Source organism: Crocodylus siamensis, chromosome 1 (genome assembly GCF_052110815.1).
Source record: "Crocodylus siamensis isolate JL-2025a chromosome 1, ASM5211081v1, whole genome shotgun sequence".
NCBI lineage: Eukaryota > Metazoa > Chordata > Crocodylia > Crocodylidae > Crocodylus > Crocodylus siamensis.
The window spans coordinates 146,556,063-146,576,144 of NC_143395.1; the positions used below are offsets into that span (position 1 = coordinate 146,556,063).

Consider the following 20,082-nt stretch of genomic DNA (forward strand, 5'->3'; position numbering starts at 1 on the left):
TAAGGATCAGTGAGAATCTAGTCAGGGAATTTCTGGAGGGACTGGAGGTATTCAAATCAGCTGGTCTGGATGATCTCCACCCCAGAGTGCTGAGGGAGTTAGCTGAGGTCATTGCGGGACCCTGGCACAGCTTTACCAGAGCACTCATGGTGCTCTGGTGTGGTGCCAGAGGACTGGAAGAGGGCCAACGTGGTTCCCATCTTCAAAAAAGATAGGAAGGAAAACCCAGGGAACTATAGGCCAGTTAGTCTTACCTCAATCCTGGGTAAGCTTTTTGAGAGAATTATTCTGGCACATGTCCACAAGGGGCCAGCAGGGGAGATTATGCTTAGGGGCAACCAACAAGGATTCACTAGAGGCAGGTCCTGTCAGACCAACCTGGTGGCCTTCTATGACCAGGTCACAAAATCCTTAGATGCAGGGGTAGCAGTGGACATAGTCTTTCTGGACTTTTGGAAGGCCTTCGACACTGTCTCTCACCCCGTTCTCATTAAAGAACTGGGGGACTGTGGTGTCGACACCCACACAGTCAAATGGGTCGCCAACTGGCTGGAGGGTTGCACCCACAGAGTGGTAGTGGATGGGTCATCTTCAACCTGGGGGGGATGTGGGCAGTGGGGTTCTGCAGGGCTCGGTCCTCGGGCCCGCGCTGTTCAACATCTTCATCAGCGACTTGGACGAGGGGGTAAAAAGCACTCTGTTCAAATTTGCTGATGACACTAAGATGTGGGGGGATGTGGGCATGCTAGAAGGAAGGAATAGGCTATAAATCGGACCTAGACAGGTTACAGGGGTGGGTGGAAGAGAATAGGATGGGATTCAACACTGACAAGTACAAGGTGATGCACCTGGGGAGGAAGAACCAGCACCATACCTACAGGCTGGGGAAAATCCTCTCTCGTCAGTGCAGAGGCAGAAAAGGATCTTGGAGTCATCACTGATGCCAAGATGAACATGGGCCGGCAGTGTGGGGATGCAGTCAGGAAGGCCGACTGCACCTTGTCATGCATCCACAGATGCATCTCAAGCAGGTCCAAGGAGGTGATACTCCCTCTCTATGCCGCACTGGCCGGGCCGCAGCTGGAGTACTGCGTCCAGCTCTGGGTGCCGCACTTCAAGAGGGATGTGCACAATTTGGAGAGGGTCCAGAGGAGGGCCACTCGCATGATCAGGGGGCAGCAGGGCAGGCCCTACGAGGAGAGGCTACGGGACCTGAACCTGTTCAGCCTCCACAAGAGAAAGCTGAGAGGGGATATAGTGGCCTGTTACAAACTAGTCAGAGGGGACCAGCAGGCATTGGGGGAATTCCTGTTTCCATGAGCACTACCAGGAGTGACTAGAAATAACAGTCACAAGCTGGCAGAGGGTAAATTCAGATTAGACATTAGGAGGCGCTACTTCACTGTCAGGGCAGCTAGGATCTGGAACCAACTTCCAAGCGACTTCCAACTTCCTACCCTGGGGGTCTTTAAAACAAGGCTAGACAATCACCTTGCTAGGGTCACTTGACCCCAGTACTCTCTCCTGCCATGGCAGGGGGTCAGACTTGATGATCTGCTCATGTCCCTTCTGAACCTGCTAACTATGAAAGTGTGTGTGTGTGTGTGTGTGTGTGTGTGTGTGTGTGTGTGTGTGTTTATGGCAGGGAGAGTGCGTTTGCATCTGTGTCCATGTGCAGAGAGTGAGAGTAGAGTGTGCATGCCTGCATGTGTGCGTACATTCAGCTGTAGTGGGGGCAGGAAGCTGGGAGAAGAGGTGGGTATGTGCCCCCCCAGCCCAGCAGGGTCCACCTAGCCTCCCCACCAAAACTGGAGGAGAAGGGAGGGGGAGGAGGGGGCCTCTGATTTTGTGTTTGCCCGGGGCTCCATTGCACCTTAATCCTCCTCTGCACACCAGGATCCTAAGCCACCTGAACTCAGAACCTCAACCACTGGCTTGGAGAGGGCACATGAGGAGATGCAGGATAGAGCTGTGCTGAAAAGTGTGGCTGTGTGTACATGCCCGCCCACCCTCCCATGGCAGAGAACACTGCTCAGAGCAACACCCTTGAGGGGGGTCTCACAGCACCCCATTTGAAAAAAAACAAACATTGGCCTAACTGCATCAAGTGCAAAACTAGCTTGGGGTAGGCAACAGGCATTTTGGAATTATAGTTGAAATTAGCTTACTTAAAAACACTCTGGGCACTCAAAAACCCATCTGTCCATGCATCCTACAACAAACAACATCCACCTATATTTCTATCTAAAACTCCTAATCAAGAGGGTCTCCAGAACTCCAGGACTACTCATTTCTGAAGAGATGCACCTTTCTTGGAAGAGGTCACAATGTCACCTTCACTTTTCTGCAGAAAAATACTATGTGCAGAAAAATACATTCAGTTCTTCCTTCATTTCAATCTCAGAAAGAAATAGGCAAGGTAAAAAAAAGACACCTGCTGCCAGAACTGATAGAATAATTCCTTTGGAATTTATGAGATTTCACTATGGCAATAAGATGAAGCGACTTAGACTTGGTATTTTCCAAACTCAGAGGAAGCTAACTTGTGACAAAAGATGCAGTTGACAAGCTTAAGTGAATCTGAGGAATTTCAAGATATACAGTGTCAAAAGGTAAAAGTATAATTGGAATGGAGGAACATAAATAATACCAAGGGCCAGATCCTATGGCACCTATTAGGCAACAATGGGTAGGTCAGGTCAGCAATCTATGGCCCAAGGGTAAAAAGCAGATCTGGTCCATATTTTACTAACCCCCTACTGCTTTACCAGACATATTTTACTAATGACTGTGACCCCTGCTTTGTACAGAGGGCTTCCACTCCCCCCAAAACACATAGCCTCTGCTCATGCTTGCTGGCAAGTCACAGCTCCAGACTGCTGCTTGCCACACTTTTCAGTAGCATGTTTTTGGTGGAGGAAGCATTACAGGGGGCAAGAGAGCTAGCTGCCCACCACAGAAAGGAGGGAAAGCAGAGGCAGCAGCAAGAGACTGCAGCCTGCAGCAAAGGCAAGTTCCTAAGGGGTGGCCTGCCATTAGTAAAAGGTTGCTGACTCCTGGACTATGTGCCTAAACATGGCCCTATTCAACTTTGCTCAAGTCCCTGAAAGGCAGTTAAAGATAAATAAGTCCTAAGATGACAACGTGATATGGAAGCAAACACATTAACATTTTTTCAAGGACCTGAGCAGAATGGAATGGGATCACACTTGGGTTGTAAACAGATGTCACATTTGTCGTGGGCCTGATTGTCAACCCAAAGTTTGACCCAGACCAAAACAGGCATGGCGAAAATCATTTACACATCACCCTTCCAAGTTGCACTGCTGCTCCTCTCTCAGTAGGTGGCTGATGAGACCACATATATCCTGGCTAACTTATCTGGGGAATGACCCATAATAACACTACAGGCACAAGCCACAATGTCCCAGGAAAAAATGAACAGCATATTTTATTCCAAATAATTTGGAAGGACCTGAAGCAACGCAATAAACTTATACATCTATAGGGTCATGGGACAAAATGCTTTCTCCTGGGAGAAATGCAATGTTTATTTACAGCCTTAGCATCTAATAGGCAGAAAAGAATCTGGTCCTAAAGATACCTGCCCTCTTTGCCAAAATACAACTGCTTAAAAATAACTAAGGAGTTTCCCCATTTATAAAGCTTCCTACTTGCCGCTGGTTAAAAAATATAGCCAAACAGGAGGAGCGCCAGTGTTGTAAAGCCCAGACACCCAAGTAATGAACTTTTCACTGTGATCACACGTTCGAAAGGCAGGGAGATGTAAATTTTTGTATACTAGCCACCAGCTCCTATACCCCTAAATGTCTTCAAGCACCTACTAAGAAGAGTTGCAACACAACTATCTCGTCCCAAGAAACCACTTTGCATACGTAAAGCATGAGCTTGTCAAAACCTTACATAGGTATTTTAAGACTTTAGTGGACAATGTAAATCATGTGACATCCTATGGCATTCTTTGCATAAAAATGAATAAACAGATTACCAGTGCAGAAAAGTGCTAGAGGATGTGTGTGAATCATCATCTGTTTGAAAAGAAAATCAGTGGGGAAAAGTTGCAGGATTAATCTAAACAAGACTCCATTTGAACACAGGGCTGATTTTCTTTTCTTTTGGTTTACTTTTCCCACCTTACTTCACTAAGCTTGGATTTTCTTCTTTGGTATTTCATGAAAACCTCAAAACCCAATACAAAGTCTTTGTAAATACATCTAAATAAGGCATTCAGAGCAATGTTTGAAGCCATTGAACTTTGTTTCAGCTATTTTTTGTAACAGGGAAAACTTCTAACATAAAAAAGATACAGGAGTTAAGAAGACAGAGTTCCCTGAATATGGTTTAGGATGGGATGTGAAACTTAGTATGGCCAGCAGGGCTGGATGAGTGGCATGGGGCTGGTCCCAGAACTGGTCCCTGGACTAAATGAATAGTGCAGGGTCAATCCACAGGCTGGATCTGGAGCACATGAACATGTCATCTGACCCATGGGGCTAGAAATTTGGCAGCAGCAATATTAGTCATCACTGCTCCTCCAACCATCATATTTCTGACCTACAGGCAGCAACACAGACCAGGTGGCATATAGCTCCATGCTACGCATTCAGCCCATGGGGTTCCCCATGGGTCTGGAAATTCAGCAGCAAGATGAACAGCAGCTGCATTCATTGCTGTAGCTCCAAGAACAGTCACTGAAGATGGGTTCCACTGCATTTCCTGCTTGCAGAATTCCTTTCATCTAGTTATACGAGGGTCACAGCAAGAAGAGAACATTCAGAATTGGGAGTGGTCAGTCATTCACCGTAATTTCAGAACTTGCCAGCAACAAATAACCATCTATTTTTCATTGCATGTTAAGACAATTATAAATGCTGTAACTTTATAAACAGTGACTGACATTTGTATTTCTTTTCAAAAGCAAGTTGTCAGTATTAGGTAGCCAGTGATTTATTTCAGCACACCTCTCTTACACCTACATAAAACAGTTCATTATTTTTTCTTCGATATGCGAGCCTTCTCTTGTATATCGTTATTATAACACCATAAAGGAACAAAATGACACCAACTCAGACACTGAAGTGAACACAGTTAGTGTCACAAAGTGTCTGACAAATAAAAGTTAAGGATCTACAGAAGAGAATTATTTTTGTCCATGAGAAACAAGGTCAAGCTTGTAAATGTCCAGACATCATTGTGTGTAATATAATTATATTGGTATTTTTTATCCCGCTTAAGCTAAAATTGCTCCTTGGAGTCAGCCTTTATCTGTCAATTTTTCCTCTAACATAAATGCTTCATAGAATTTTAAATATGTTAAAGGTGACATCAAAATGATTAATAGCTTACCCAACCAATAAAACACTAATGAGATGAGATATGCAGCATCACATAGCATTGTGTGTCACAGTCTTAATCTTGGAGGTACATTTCACACTAGAATGATGTTAAGATAACATCTTTTCTTTACAATTGCAGTCAAACTGAAACTGATCATGGAGTGAATTGGTTTATTTCTTTTGCTACAGGAACACTGGAATAAAGACAGACATTCAGATTTCAGAGACTGGCCAGAAAAGCTTCTGCAGCACTAGCAGAACATGATGTAAAACATTAATAACCCTATCACTACATTCACAATAGTGCTGCAAATTAAGTAATCAAAAAAACCCACCGAGTCATGGTGAGACAGGCCTACATCCTAGGATGACATTTCATCATTTGTTTAGTTAGTGCATTTAGAGTCTGAGGATGCTTGTACACATGATGAAAATTGCCTGTTTTGTGGTTTAATTGCATCACGCTGTACACATAGGGGTTTTTTCCACCATTTAAATGAGTCTGTCACATTGCAAACTAAACCACATTCGCATGTGGTACCACGTTACACCTTTTGACAGCTTGTCCTGCTGCGGGAAAGGTGGCCAAAAGGCAGAAGCGGTAAGGGGTCCAATCCTTTTTTTTTTTTTTTTTGGCAGAGTCTGGCTACGTCTCCCATGGCCAGGGGGCAAGGTACTGGCAGGCCAAGTGGCCCCTGAGCTGCAGGGAGCCCCTTTCCTTCCCTCTGCAGCATCAGTGCCCTCTGGGGCTGCCCAAATGCTGCCCCAGCTTGGGCTCACGGAAGAATTGGATCAGGCTGGGTGCTGAGTCCAAGCTAGGGCAGCACCTACCAGCTAACCACCTGCCTGGGCAGCCTCAGGGGGCGCTGCCACCACGAGAGGAAGGACCAGGGCCCCCCACAACTCAGGGCCTGCCAGCAGCTCACTCTCTGGCCACAGGAGAGGTGGGCAGACTTTGTGGAGGGGAAAAAAAATTAAAAAGATAGGATTGGGGCCCCTCTCCAATTTCCCCTCCCTGCCCTCCAGTGGAGCCTGCTTGTGCAAGCTGTTGCTACGCCACACAGTCCCTGAGCTGCCTGGTCCTTCTCTCCGAGACAGCAGCATCGCAAGTGGGGTGCTAGCAGCAGTTCACACAGGCACACTCTGCCAGAAAGAAAAAAACCAAAACAAACAGCAAGAGGCCTGAACCTTTTGTTTGTTTTCACAGAGCTTGCCCACCTCTCCCACGGCTGGAGAGTAAGCTGCCAGTAGGCTCCAAGCTGTGGGGAGCCCCAGTCCTCACAACGGCAGCAGCATCCCCCAGGGCCACCTGGGCCGGCAGCTAGCAGGTGGATACTGACCTAGCTCAGAGGCAAGCCCAAGCTGGGGCAGCATCCAGCCTGCTAGCCATCTGCCTGGGTGGCCCCAGAGGGAAGGACTGGGGACTCCTCAGCTCGGGGGCTATTTGGTCCACCAGCAGCTCAACCCTTAGCCCACTATCCCCCCGGCCACAGACGGGCTCTGCAAAAAAAAAATTAGGCCCCTTGCCATAACAGTGATGGAGAGCCCTAAATTGAAAATGGCGAGTTTTTAATCATCACAATTAAAAACCCACTGTACAAGCACCCCCACATTCTGGGCAAGGGTGAGTAGCACTTAGCAGGATTATGTAGCCACAACCTTCATGTCATTTTAGAGATTTTTTCATAGTGAATTTCCTCAGATTTTTCAATACTTGCAACATGCAACTTCAGAGCAAAGACAGCATAAGGTGAAAATGATGCTGTACCCAACCTTCCCCCAGACAAAGGCTAGCAGCTTACCATGGCTGCAAGACAAATATGTACTTGCCACCTATGCTGTCAAGTCCACCATCCACTGAAAAATGGGGAACCCTTGGTCCGTAACTGGATAAAGAGGGCCAGAATACAGCCAGTTTAGTATGCTGAGTGGGCTTAGACTCCATCAAGTGAGAAGGAGCTTCTCCTCTTCCTAAGATTGCTTGGCTGCCCTTCGTTTTGCAAGAATCTGTGGATCCACAGTTACTGCAGGAAATGGAGTGATGGGGAGAGGATGTAGAGCTCTCCGACTTGAGAAGAATAATACATGGAACAGAAATAAAAACACAGTCATAACAATACTAATGGGTACAGAAAGCCTTAAATTTTCCTTGGAGAGTAATGGTCAGAAGATTTAGAATTGTATTAGAATGGTGGTGTAATGGAGGCAAAGTGGGAGCAGCCTCCACAGGTGTGTTGGAGAACAAAGCTGTACTTCAGAAAGCGAAGGAGGAAGGCAATGCTGAATTTTGCCTAGGTTCTGGATAGGACAGGAAGCAGAAGGACTAGGAAGCTATGAAGACAATGAGTGGAGGCAGAACTCTCTCTGTACTGCTCTGCCTCTTTGCACCACTCATGCCCATTTCTGCCCTGAAAAATCTCAACTACTCAATGAGGGGGGAGATCTGTCAATTGTCATCCATACCACAAAGCATACCCATTTTCTTTTCACCACACTTCTGCATATGTACAGCTACTCATCATTTAAGGCACTGATTCTCAGCCAGGGTGCTCTGAGGGTCCTTGTAAGGGTGCAACAGAATGTTAGGTATGCAACCATCTCACATGATTCATGTGATAAACCCAAAGATCTCAACAGGCATTGTGTTCTGCTCTGGTCTTTCCCATTTCTTTGCAACAGAAGAATTGTTCTATTCACAGATTCACAGAACTTGACGGCTGGAAGGGACCTCGTGAGATCATTGGGTCCAGCCCCCCTGCTCTGAGCAGGAAAGACTGCTGGAGTCAAATAATCCCAGCAAGATGTGCATCCGGTCTCCTTTTGAGGATCTCCAGGATAGGTGCCTGCACCACCCCAACTGGGAGCCTATTCCAGAGTCTGGTCACACAAACCGCAAAGATCATTTTTTTTATAGTCAAAAAATGAATGAAAGCTAAGCACTGGAATTTTACAAAAGGTACCTAGAGTCTACAAGGTTGAGAAACACTGCTCTAAGGGCTCCTAGTCCCCTCAACCTGGGCAATCCTCAGCCCTCTGCACTGCTCCCAACTCTCCCTGCCTCACCCCCAGGCTCAATACCCTGAACTAGCCCCCAACCCAACCTCTATAGGATAGATAAGGTTACCTTCCCAATGAGATGACTTCACTCTCTTTGTAGGGTGACTAACTAGAGTCTTCTCTTTTAAAAAGTCCATTTTGTTAAATATTTCTGGATGACATTTATTAAATGATACATTACAATGAAGAAACATTTGGATCAGCATTTTCAGAAATGCACACTTGGATTTTTCAGGGCAAAATATTTTAATTTTGTAGATGTTATTCCATATCATATGTCAAGGATTATTTAGACCTACTCCTAGGATCCTGAGGACCCTTACAAACCTACATTTCAACAATTATTTTAATAAATCAATCAATCAATAGAAGCTAAAATCTAAACAATAATGTTTTAAATGGCTTAAAACATTTTACAATTCAATTTTTAACATTTAAGTTAAAGTTTAAAACTGAAAAAAATATATTAAGCGGGGCTTAAAACTGAACTCTGGTAACAGCCCATTTTAGGGAAAGCTGTTATAAAACAAGAATGGGCATTTTAAACTGAAATTTAGTTTTAATCTTTTCTTATTGCATTTGACAAAGTAGTCCAGAAACTTAGCTTTCCTAAGCATTTCACTCTTAAGCATTTACTACTATCTGATTGACTTTTCAGCCATCAAAATTTAATCAGGTCATTCTGCAGCTAATCATACAATATAAACCCAGGCATACGATTCACATTCCTAAAGATCTGCAATTATCAATATAAAATAGAGTCCTTCTCAGCTAATTTTAAGCATGCGAACTGCAATTTGATTCAATGCCCAGCTGTTTATTTTGCACACCAATTTATTCAATTAAAAATGCACACACTAATGATTCAGTGAAATCTAGTGAAGGAAAATAAAACCTACTGCCTTTAACTTGGCTGAGGTGAGGCAATCTGTATAAAAATTCTGCAGAACATAGGACAAAAATTAAAACAAGATCAAAGGAAACGCTGTCAGACAGAGTAGCCCTTTAAAAGGCTAGGAGGGCATTCTTGCATGGCCTTATTCTGAGTCTCTTTTACCTGAATTATTTGCCATTGCTAGCATTAAGACCCATCCCAATAAAGTGTTTTTTGTGGCCAAAGAAGTGCCCCTCTATACTCTCCTCCTCAATTTCTTCAACTGTCATAAAATAGTAATAACATGTATCATATTTATCACTGTTTCAAAAAAAACACCTCAAAACAAAACAAAAGCAATTTAAATGTAGGCTGCTCGAAATCTTGCCTCACCAAGTTCAATGCTACCTTTGCTAGTGACTTCAGTGGCCGCATGGTCAGGCAATATTTTTGTTTGATAAACCTGCTTTTCAAGAAAAAAAAAGTTCTTCTACACCTGGTGATATTTTTTCAATTTACTAACTTTGTTCCTAGTATCTTCCACAGGAAATCCAATTGTGACATTATTACTGATGCTACACTAAACTATATATATTGTACACACATTCACAGCATAATGAATTTAAGAGACATACCTACCCAGCTTCCTGCTCCATATGTTCTAATAGCAAAATTGGCTTTTTTTTTCTAGTCACCAACGAAAGACTTTAAGTATGTACTATAATCTGGTCACAAAAATATTATTTTAGAAATTATCAAGACCAATTAAAAAATGAAGATGCATGGTCTTGCATCTTGTGTAGTCATTTATACTTTTGTACACCATACTACCACTGATCTGGCAACATTTCTGTGCTACCTTCCATCACAGAGGTATAAATGACAATAAAATGCAAAAGAACATGGAGAATTAACCCTATAAGTTGGAAACCAGTCAGAGGAATATAGAGCCCTAAGGCACCACAAATCATTTTCAAAAGATGTAGTAACCATAGGTTTGCCAATCCATGCCAGAAATTATTCTTAAAACAAATTATTTTACCACAGAATTGGTTTAACTAAAATTAATGTTAAATATACATAAGCAAGTTTTGCTGACCTTGTGTACCCTAACAAGCCACTGATTTCTACTTCATTTTTTGATTTGTTTATTCTACTGACAATATAATTTTAAAATTAAAAAATTAAAAATACGTATTTTAAGAAATTTTCTTTAGGTTGATGTTAATAAATACAACAAAAAAGTCTTACATGGACACCAGGGGCATTCAAAGGCTAACATTAAACACACAACTCTTCTCTAAACAATTACTTTTAGGCATCCGTTTTGAAAGCATTACCTTAAGTCAGGGCGTCAAGAATACGTTCTACAAGCTGGATACAGCCCACAGTAATACTGTCTGATCTGTGTGGCTACAAGAAGGATTGGGAAAAGTAGTGATAGGGCCTGGTACCAAAATCTCAGGTATAGTGCCTTTTTGGGCATGTGTGTCGGTGGGGGGGTGAGAGATGACTCTGTTAACCCCTACAACCACATTCGGATTTGGCTTGTGAGATGTGCCAGGTAAATCTAACGCTCCTGATCTAAATCAATAGGAAAAGCCAGACCAGGAGTAAGTTGCATTGCAAATATATTAGTATAGGAGTGGTAAGCCTGTGACATGAGTGCCACAAGTGGAATGGACAGCTTCTGTGGCTAAGTACAGACAATCAAAAAGCCTCAGGCTGAATCAATTCAACTTTTGCAGGCTAGTCAGAGCTGCGTAGATTGCACTGAAAAGCAAGTGAAGAGAAATTCACTTTTGATTTTGGAAATGCAGCCACTTGCCTGCACTGGCCCAGACTCGAAACCAGGAAGGGGGGCGGGGGACAGTAGAGCACGCTTCCCTGCTTGACAGGAGCAGACAGCTTGGGCCAAGGCTAACTCACCCACTCTGCAAGGGTGGGGTGGGTTTGCAGGAGAGATACAAAGCATCCTGGGATGCTGGGGGATTGTGAATTAACTTGAATCTGGAGAGGATCTGGGACAGAAGTTCAATAAAATGATTTAACCTAAACTAGTTAAGTCTGATACTACATCCATCCAGGTTTATCTTAAACCGTTTTTGGCCATCTTCAAAGCAGTTTATGTGCACTGAACTTCTGTTGCGTTCACGATCTGAACCATTTCTGATCACTTATACCGATTTATGCATAATTTTTGTCCCTACCCTGTCTGTTGCATATGATAGATCATGGATGGGACAGGCAGCATAGCAGTAGCTGATAGGGCAGGAACCAGAAAACAGACAAGATCAGATAGGGAGCACAGGGCAGGAAGCAGAAACAGAGGGAGGATATTAGGTCAGGAGCACAAAGAAGGGAGCAGAAAGCAGAGTAGCAGACTGGATAGGTGAAGTGCATCAGAGTCACAATTGGGGAAGGTGCAGAGCTAATTTGTGGCATGCCTGCCAAAAACTATACAAGTAGATTCCTCCCAGGGATTGCAATGCTGATGTTGTACTGATGTTTGCATGCCACCTGTAACCCCGAGTGTGATGCTGTCATACTCCTGGTAACATTATCCAAGACAGCAAAGTTGAGAGTTCCAGACTAATAGAGATCCAAAAATAAAAATAGAAGTCCTCAACAGTGGAGCAGGCAGATTAAACAAGAATACTTGACAGTGGTCATGTCCACATGTACCACTATAACACTGTTGTCAGTGCACCATCATTTAGTACTTCATTTCGGAAGTACTAAAAGATGGCACAGTAACAGCCCATACTTCACTGTGCACACTACGCATGGTTATTTTTAGGCACTATGTCACCATAGCGACACATTATGAGGGAGCACGTCACTACAGCGACACAGCTGCAGCATCATGGTTTCTGCCTGCAAATCAGGGATGGGCAATTATTTCAGGCAGAGTTATGGCTTACTGAGTTTTGGCAAGCCATCAAGGGCTGTATGACAGGCAGCCAGGGGCAGATGTATATTAATTTTCTAAATTTTTTAGGGGCCCCGCAGACCGGATAGAATGGCCTGGTGGTCCGCATCTCACCCACGGGCCACATTTTGCCCATTCCTGCTGCAGATTCTGCGTCGCTGTAGTGTATTACTACAGTGATGTAGTGTCACATGTAGACACGCCCACTGGCTGCAAAAGGAGGAAGAAGGCTGCAACAGAATAGAAACCTCCAGTTGTCTGGCTTTCTTTGCCACTGAATTAATGATTCCTGCAAAGAATCATGTGGTTGCTGATGTACAACAGTGCACATGGGACTCTTCCTTCAATAGCAAATTAAACAGCAAGAGACAAGTGTTGACAAAGGAATATGCTAGTGATTACTGGAAGCCCCTAGCAACAGACCTACAGACACAATGATTGCATGATTTTCTGAAGAAATGCAATAGTAACATCAATACTTGGGAGAATCAAGCACCGAGTCATCCCTAATGGCGCCACGTTGTACAATGTGGCATTAATTATTTCAAGCAAATTCACCTCACCATGAAGGCTGATAGACAAGATAGACACAAAGAGAAAGGTCTGTGACCCAACATCACCAGGATCAACTCCTTCCTTCCTATTCGCCATTTCTGCAGTCCAACATGCAGATCTTCAGTTGCCTTCCTCAGTTATCTATAGACTTACTCCTTGTTTATTAGATCAGTGTCACCCATGTATCAAAAGATGGCTTATGACAACAATTAGTTGGTGCAACAAGAGGTGCAAACAAGGTGCAGGAAGAGATAAATGTATTTAATTGTTAATTACCTGTTGATTTAATGAATTCTTAATGGATATTAGTGGATAATGGACAATGTAATAAATGTATTATTAATTGATGATGAGTATTAATGGACAATGACAACCTAACAAATGCAATACAGGCCCCACAACTAAAGGATTAAGATGGCTGTTTATCTTTAGTACTTCAGTTATTTTTAAAAATTATCTTACCTGACAGTGTTTACCACAGTATCGGGCAATTTTACACTGAGAGCATCTAAGCAGGTTTTCATTCCTGAAAAAAAATAATCTGTATTCATTATTCAAGAAAATATTTTCCAAATATTTGAAGAAAAAAGGTGTCATAAAAATACAATTTGCCTAAAACACATTTTACATGTACATGAGTCACAGCGAGAAGCTAGAATGTCAGGTTCTCATCCTTTAATTTAGGGATGTCAAACATATGGCCAATGGGCCAAATCTGGCCCACAGAGTCATGTCATCTGGCCGACAGCCTTGACAAGGAGGGACCTTCCTCTGACTAGTCAAGCACTCAAGACAAATTTTACACCTCTGCTTTAACTGATGTGGCATGTCCTATTCTTACTGGAATCAATAGGCTTCCTCTTCAAGAGTAAGAGTATCAGAATCTAGATTAGAAACTCTCTGTATTCCCGTGAGATGGTAAAACAAGAAATATTTTTCTCCACTTTGCTATCAAAGAATTAGACTGGGTCATAAGCTCGATAAGTAGAAACCTAACTAAGTAGCAGAAGGACAAAAGGTTTTTCATGGCCCACTTGCAGCACACAGAGGCAATTTCAGGGGCATTTTGCAGAGGACTCTCCCCTCACTGCTGACTGGCAGAAGGGGCCCCTGTGGCCCCACCTCTCACTGCTGATTGTCAGAGGATGCTTTCACTAGGTCTACATCACTACCACTTTTATTTTGGTTGGTTTTACAAGAAATCACAGCCAACGCCAGATTTCCCAGAGATAGTGGACAACACTGTTTTTTGAAGTTTCCACAAAATCCATGAAACCATGATATAGGTACGTCCCCATCACTAAGATCTCAGAGCTGTCCTACAAAACACTAGGCAACATAGCAGTACACTATGTTGCAAAGCAGAACTCAAAGAACCAGGATACCAATCATTACTTGTCTTTAGCAAGATCCCTGCTGCAAATCTGCAGTTGGGATGCTGAGGTATAGTTTATACTATAACATTAACCTATCAGTGGAAATTTCTACCTTAGAAATAGGTATCTTGTTATTAATGTTATTATATTCCAAAGTAAAAACCCAGTGTGGAAAAAATCTTGGAGCTGGGGGAAAGAGGGATGCATAAAGCATTTTGATTGCACTCTCAAAAATTATCACCTGGCTTAATTAAGACTCTCCACTACTTTCTTGATGTACAGGCATACAACTATGAGAATTCCACTTGTAGAGAAAATTAATAAGCACCTTGTAAATTATTAGATGGTCAAGAAATACTACGTACAAAATAATGCAGAAAATAAATCATACTTTCACAAGCCAAATACCATTCTCAGTTGCACTGAACTTAATCTAAAACAACCCCATTAAAGCAAATGGATTTACTCCCGATGTAAACCAGTGAAAACAGGAAAGACGTTGGACTCTCCTCCTCTCTACTTTAAATTCTATAGATAACAGAAGATTTTGAAGATCGCTATCACTTACATGCCAGTACTGTCATAGCCCAGAAAGTTCAAAGGTTTTCGTTCTCTTTGTCAATTTAAAACAAAGATACCACATGCCCAGTCCAATTTAACATACCTCGAGCATATGGGTACAGAAGCCTTTACAGGTTGGGGACTACAGTCAGACTGGACCCAAGCAGGGTGCGGGGCCCGGGCCAAATCAGCCCATGCAGGGCCCTACCCCCACTCCAATACCCCCTGAAGAAGCTGCTGTGGCGGTGGGGACAGGGAGGGCGGGGGTAGTGAGTGGCTGGACACGGAGCCACTGCTCCGCCCAGCTCCGTGCCACCACTGCTCCACAGGGCCCCCCAACATGAAGTGCATGGGGCGGTCACCCCAATTCACACCCCCCAGGGATGGCCCTGACTACAGTAAGGCTACAACAGCAAGCCAGATCGTAGAATCCTCCTTCTTAGAGTGTGACAGTACTCTTACTAATAAGGAAAGCCAGCCACATTTCTTACACTAATGAACTACAGTTATACACAAAAGATACAATGCCAATCTGATAAATATTTAGGTTTAAAAACCATTCTACCCCTGCTTATTCCTGGGCACCTTTTATCTGCAGTGCCTTCTAGCTGAAGACTAAAACTCATTTCAGTCTAACACTGGCAATGGGACTACAAGGAAGATCATCTTTTTTTTTTTCCTTTTAAAAACAGGTGAGGCAAGTGATGCAGAAAGACAGACAAGTGATTTAATCAAGTCTATATCACAAGGACCTGACCATATAAGATTACTTAAGATTACCATTGCCTGTACAGGGATTTCATGTTGCTGCAAACGAGCTCTCTGAACACTCGCTCCTAATTTCAAAAGCACAGTGGTAACCAGCAACCTGAAATGACAATCTAGCTCCAGTGAAAGCAAAGGGAATTTTGTCACTGGACTTCAGCAGCGGTTCCCAGGTTTCACTCTTCTCACTCTGCATATGGCACTTTGACACAAGGTCATTCTTTGTTAATATTTACATTAGTACATAGCCAGTTTTCCCCTGGCCACATACTCTTCAATCCCATTTAATGCTCACAAATTCCTTAAATGTCTCATCCAAATAAGGGAAAACAGTACCAACTGGCTGCAAATATGAGCATATATACTTTTTGCGTGATGCAATTGGATCCCTGATTCTACTAATTTAACTGACAGCTAAGAATCTACAGCTGCCCACAATAAATATAGAATTCCAAAAATGAAACAGACTAAGATCTTTTATCTTGTAGTGGAATTTCCAGTTGTGAGAAAGAAATTTTGTATGACAGGAGCAGAGATGTGACACTTCATTACTGCAGGACCGTTCACTAAATGCCCGAGGGTTTCACTATTACAGCTTATGAGCTTTGCCCGTTTAGAAGTCGTATATTCATTAGAGTGACCAAACATGAACAGCAAATAGTAATAAAGTAGTGTTAAAAATATAAGCATTGTTAGTTATATGGAAAAACAATGGTAAATTTAATTTATAGAAAGAGTATGAAAGGATGGTAGGCTGCAGCTTAAAGACACAAATTTAGGTCTGCATTATTATTTATACACAGTGAAGTCAGTAATTTTAGCCACAGTATACAAAGTGGTATAAAAAAGTTATCTACCTCCACCAGGATGGCTCACAGATTGAGAGGGAAAGTAAGCTAGTCAATTGACAATCTTTGCACTACTGGAGTGCAAAATCACCGTCTTTAAGCCACATCATATTTTACTTGTCTATATGTTACTTAATTAAAAAGAAAAAGGTACTTTAGAAATGTTTGTTTTACACACATTTATAGCTAGCATCTTTCATAATCACCACACCTACAAAATGAGGGGCCTTAGTATCATGATATATATTGTGTAAGAAAATAGGTAATTTTTAGAATTCTTTAAATGTTACCTAAATTCTCTTTTCCATACATAATGTTGCCAAAAAAACCCAAACAAATAATGATGGTTTGGAGCTGCCTGAATCTGAATGTTAGAACTAGTCTGGAGGGAAACAAACTAACATGCATTATCTCTCTCTTCGGCCCTACACTCTGTTTTCCTTCTTGGCTCTTGACCAAAGTGAAAGTTGCCCTCCCACCAGATGCAAGACCACCTTCACACATAGCAAGCCCTCCCTCCCCAATGGCATCTTGTTAGACAGACCCTCTCTATCACTGCCCGTTTCGCTGACTGTGGACAGCAATGAGAGTGGCAGGCCCCCCCCCCCCGGTAAACAACACTGATGAAAACAGTGTTGGCTTGTGGTCCTGTCTGGGAAGGCACTGTACACACAAACAGTCAAAGTGTGTCATGCCCATGCTCTGGCTGCCTGCTCTGACATGACTTGGAGGCAGCACCTAGCAGCAGCAGCACTGAGCAAGCCCACCTGGCCTGGCACACCCTGTACAAGCTAACCGTAGCCAAGAAAACTGAAGACCCAACGGCAGCTGCTGCACAGAGCCCTGGCCACAGGCATTTTTCTCCACCACTTATATCTTGCACAAGATATAGACCAATATGTGTCACACTGGACAATCAAGGGAGCCCTCTGAGATGGAATATGGACAGCTGTTCATGTGTCTAATCCCATATGGGGCACGTATGTAATCCCATAAGGGGCATGCGGGAGGAGGTTTCAGTCTCCCGTGATTACTACCATGTATTTCATGCTTAGCCCCAGGAAGGGACACGCACTTTGCATTTTCACCATTTGATTTTAATATTTGTATAACAAAGTCTTAAAAAGTTCCTTTTCCCTCCTGACTACTCCTTACATATTCTTTAATATTGAGTGACACATTCTTCCTGGGATACGATAATCTTCAAGAAACCTACACTTCCTTTCTAAAAATGGGGCAAGTATTCCACATTTATTTTAATTACGTAGTTTAATAGGACTACCCTGCAGGTTTTTCAAATCAGTCGAAGAACACACAACAAAAAGTTCTACTTCTTTGACCATCAACACATTACCTTGGAAATCTTCCAGTAAGCCACTCAAAATAAATTAAATGCACACTCAGCACTGCCTCTGCAAATCTGTAGCCGAGCCTGGAATGATGTAGAAAGTTAGAGATCTAGGACCTTGGTTTTCTATAAGGCCACATATAATCTTGTAGATGATCATGCTGTGGATTTACCCAAGTTATTCCGCACAGTGGCACCCCTGAACAGTTTTGCAAGATCAGAAGCACTTGGTTCTTCCTTATTTTGAAATATAAAAGTAGACATTCTCTCCACAAAATGTTATGTATCAATATTTAAGGGCCCCTGTTGAACTTCTCACCTTAATCATTCAAATACTATTGTTTGTGATCAGACAAATATTTGTTATTATCAAATTTAATTATCCCTATGTAATTTTGCCAGAAGCTGAAAATGTCCGAGTCATTTGCAAGCTCATCCCTAATTCAACCTCTTGAAGTTGGATTGAGTAGAGGATGCATCTGAACTAATGTTTACATTAGGCAATACATCTCTAGGTGCAATAGCTTAAGTCAAACATGATTTTAAAAGCATAAAAACACAGTACTAAAAAGTACCATCCAAAAACACAATTTATTTGACCTTAAAAGCCATGTTTTATATTAATGCCAACCTTAGCAACTGAAGAATTTTTTAACCTAGATCCATATTTTAGGAGTAGATCTTATGACCTTGGCATACTGCAAAATATCTCCTCTTGGTATCTGAGAAGATACCACCCCCCCACACACAAAAAACATATCAGAATTTACTGCAACAACTCAAGTTATATAATCTTCCTGGACTTCCGGAAGGCTTTTGACACCGTCTCTCACCCCATTCTCATTGAGAAACTGGGAGGCTGTGGTGTAGACACCCACACAGTCAAATGGGTCGCCAACTGGCTGGAGGGCCGCACCCAGAGGGTGGTAGTGGATGGGTCCTTCTCAACCTGGAAGGACGTGGGCAGTGGGGTTCCGCAGGGCTCGGTCCTCGGGCCCACACTGTTCAACATCTTCTTCATCAGCAATTTGGATGAGGGGGTAAAAAGCACCCTGTTCAAATTTGCTGATGACACTAAGATGTCGGGGGACGTGGGCACACTGGAAGGATGCAACAGGCTACAATCAGACCTAGACAGGTTACAAGGGTGGGTGGACGAGAATAGGATGGGTTTCAACACAGACAAGTGCAAGGTGATGCACCTCAGGAGGAACAACTGGCACCATACCTACAGGTGAGGGAACTCCCCTCTTGTCAGCACGGAGGTGGAAAGGGATCATTGACTCCAAGATGAACATGGGCCGGCAGTGTGGAGAGGCAGTAAGGAAGGGCAACCGCACCTTGGCATGCATCCACAGATGCATCTCAAGCAGGTCCAAGGAGGTGATCCTCCCCCTCTATGCAGCACTGGTCAGGCCGCAGTTGGAGTATTGCGTCCAGTTCTGGGCGCAGCACTTCAAGAGGGATGTCGACAGCGTGGAGAGGGTCCAGAGGAGGGCCACTCGTATGATCAGGAGACAGCAGGGCAGGCCCTATGGGGAGAGACTACGGGACCTGAACCTGTTCAGCCTCCAAAAGAGAAGGCTGAGGGGGGATCTTGTGGCCTGTTATAAACTAGTCAGGGGGGATCAGCAGGCATTGGGGGAGTCACTGTTTCCCCGAGCACTGCCAGGAGTGACCAGGAATAACGGTCACAAGCTGGCAGAGGGTAGGTTTAGGCTAGATATCAGGAGGTGCTACTTCACAGTCAGGGCGGCTAGGGTCTGGAACCAGCTTCCAAGAGAAGTGGTGCAGGCTCCTACCCTGGGGGTGTTTAAGAGGAGGTTAGATGAACATCTTGCTGAGGTCATCTGACCCCAGTATTCTTTCCTGCCATGGCAGGGGGTTGGACTAGATGATCTGCTCAGGTCCCTTCCGACCCTAGAAACTATGAAACTAAGTTACATCACCAACAAATCTCAAATCTGCCAGCTAAAATGTGCATAGTCTGGACCTGACTCTGCACAGCCCCAGCACCATACCCTAGACTCCTGTTTGCCCCAGGTGAACTTTTACTATCCCCCTTCCCCGCCCCCCAAATAATGATGATAATAATTTTTTAATTACCATTGTCGGACCCAATTTCTGTCTGGGCCCCGGGTGACCACCTACTTCACCTACGGTCTGGCCCTGCACAGCCCTATGCTCCTTCAAGCCTCACTAAAGGCAGCAAGAGATTCAGTATTTCACAAGGATTGACTGTCTTCTTACCAACAATTAACAATGAACTGGTAACAAAGATACAGAGCATCACTCCAAGTTTCTTGCCAGCAACTGACACTACCAGCCAAAGTAGCTAAATAGTGTGGCTCCCTGCTGGCAATGAGTAATGAATGAAGTATGCGTTCATCTTTTTTTTATGACTCTTGA

The 20,082-nt window shown here is 43.5% G+C and overlaps 1 protein-coding gene across 2 annotated transcripts in view; it reads right to left on the reverse strand.

Annotated features, from left to right (window-relative positions):
- The window catches only part of SMYD3 (SET and MYND domain containing 3), a 278,654-nt gene that overhangs the window by 157,161 nt on the left and 101,411 nt on the right, over positions 1 to 20,082 (reverse strand). For both annotated transcript variants that reach the window (XM_090031507.1, XM_090031508.1), the window contains one exon: positions 13,238 to 13,301. In XM_090031507.1, the coding sequence (XP_089887633.1) occupies positions 13,238 to 13,301 (64 nt within the window). The remainder of the gene's footprint in view (positions 1 to 13,237; positions 13,302 to 20,082) is intronic.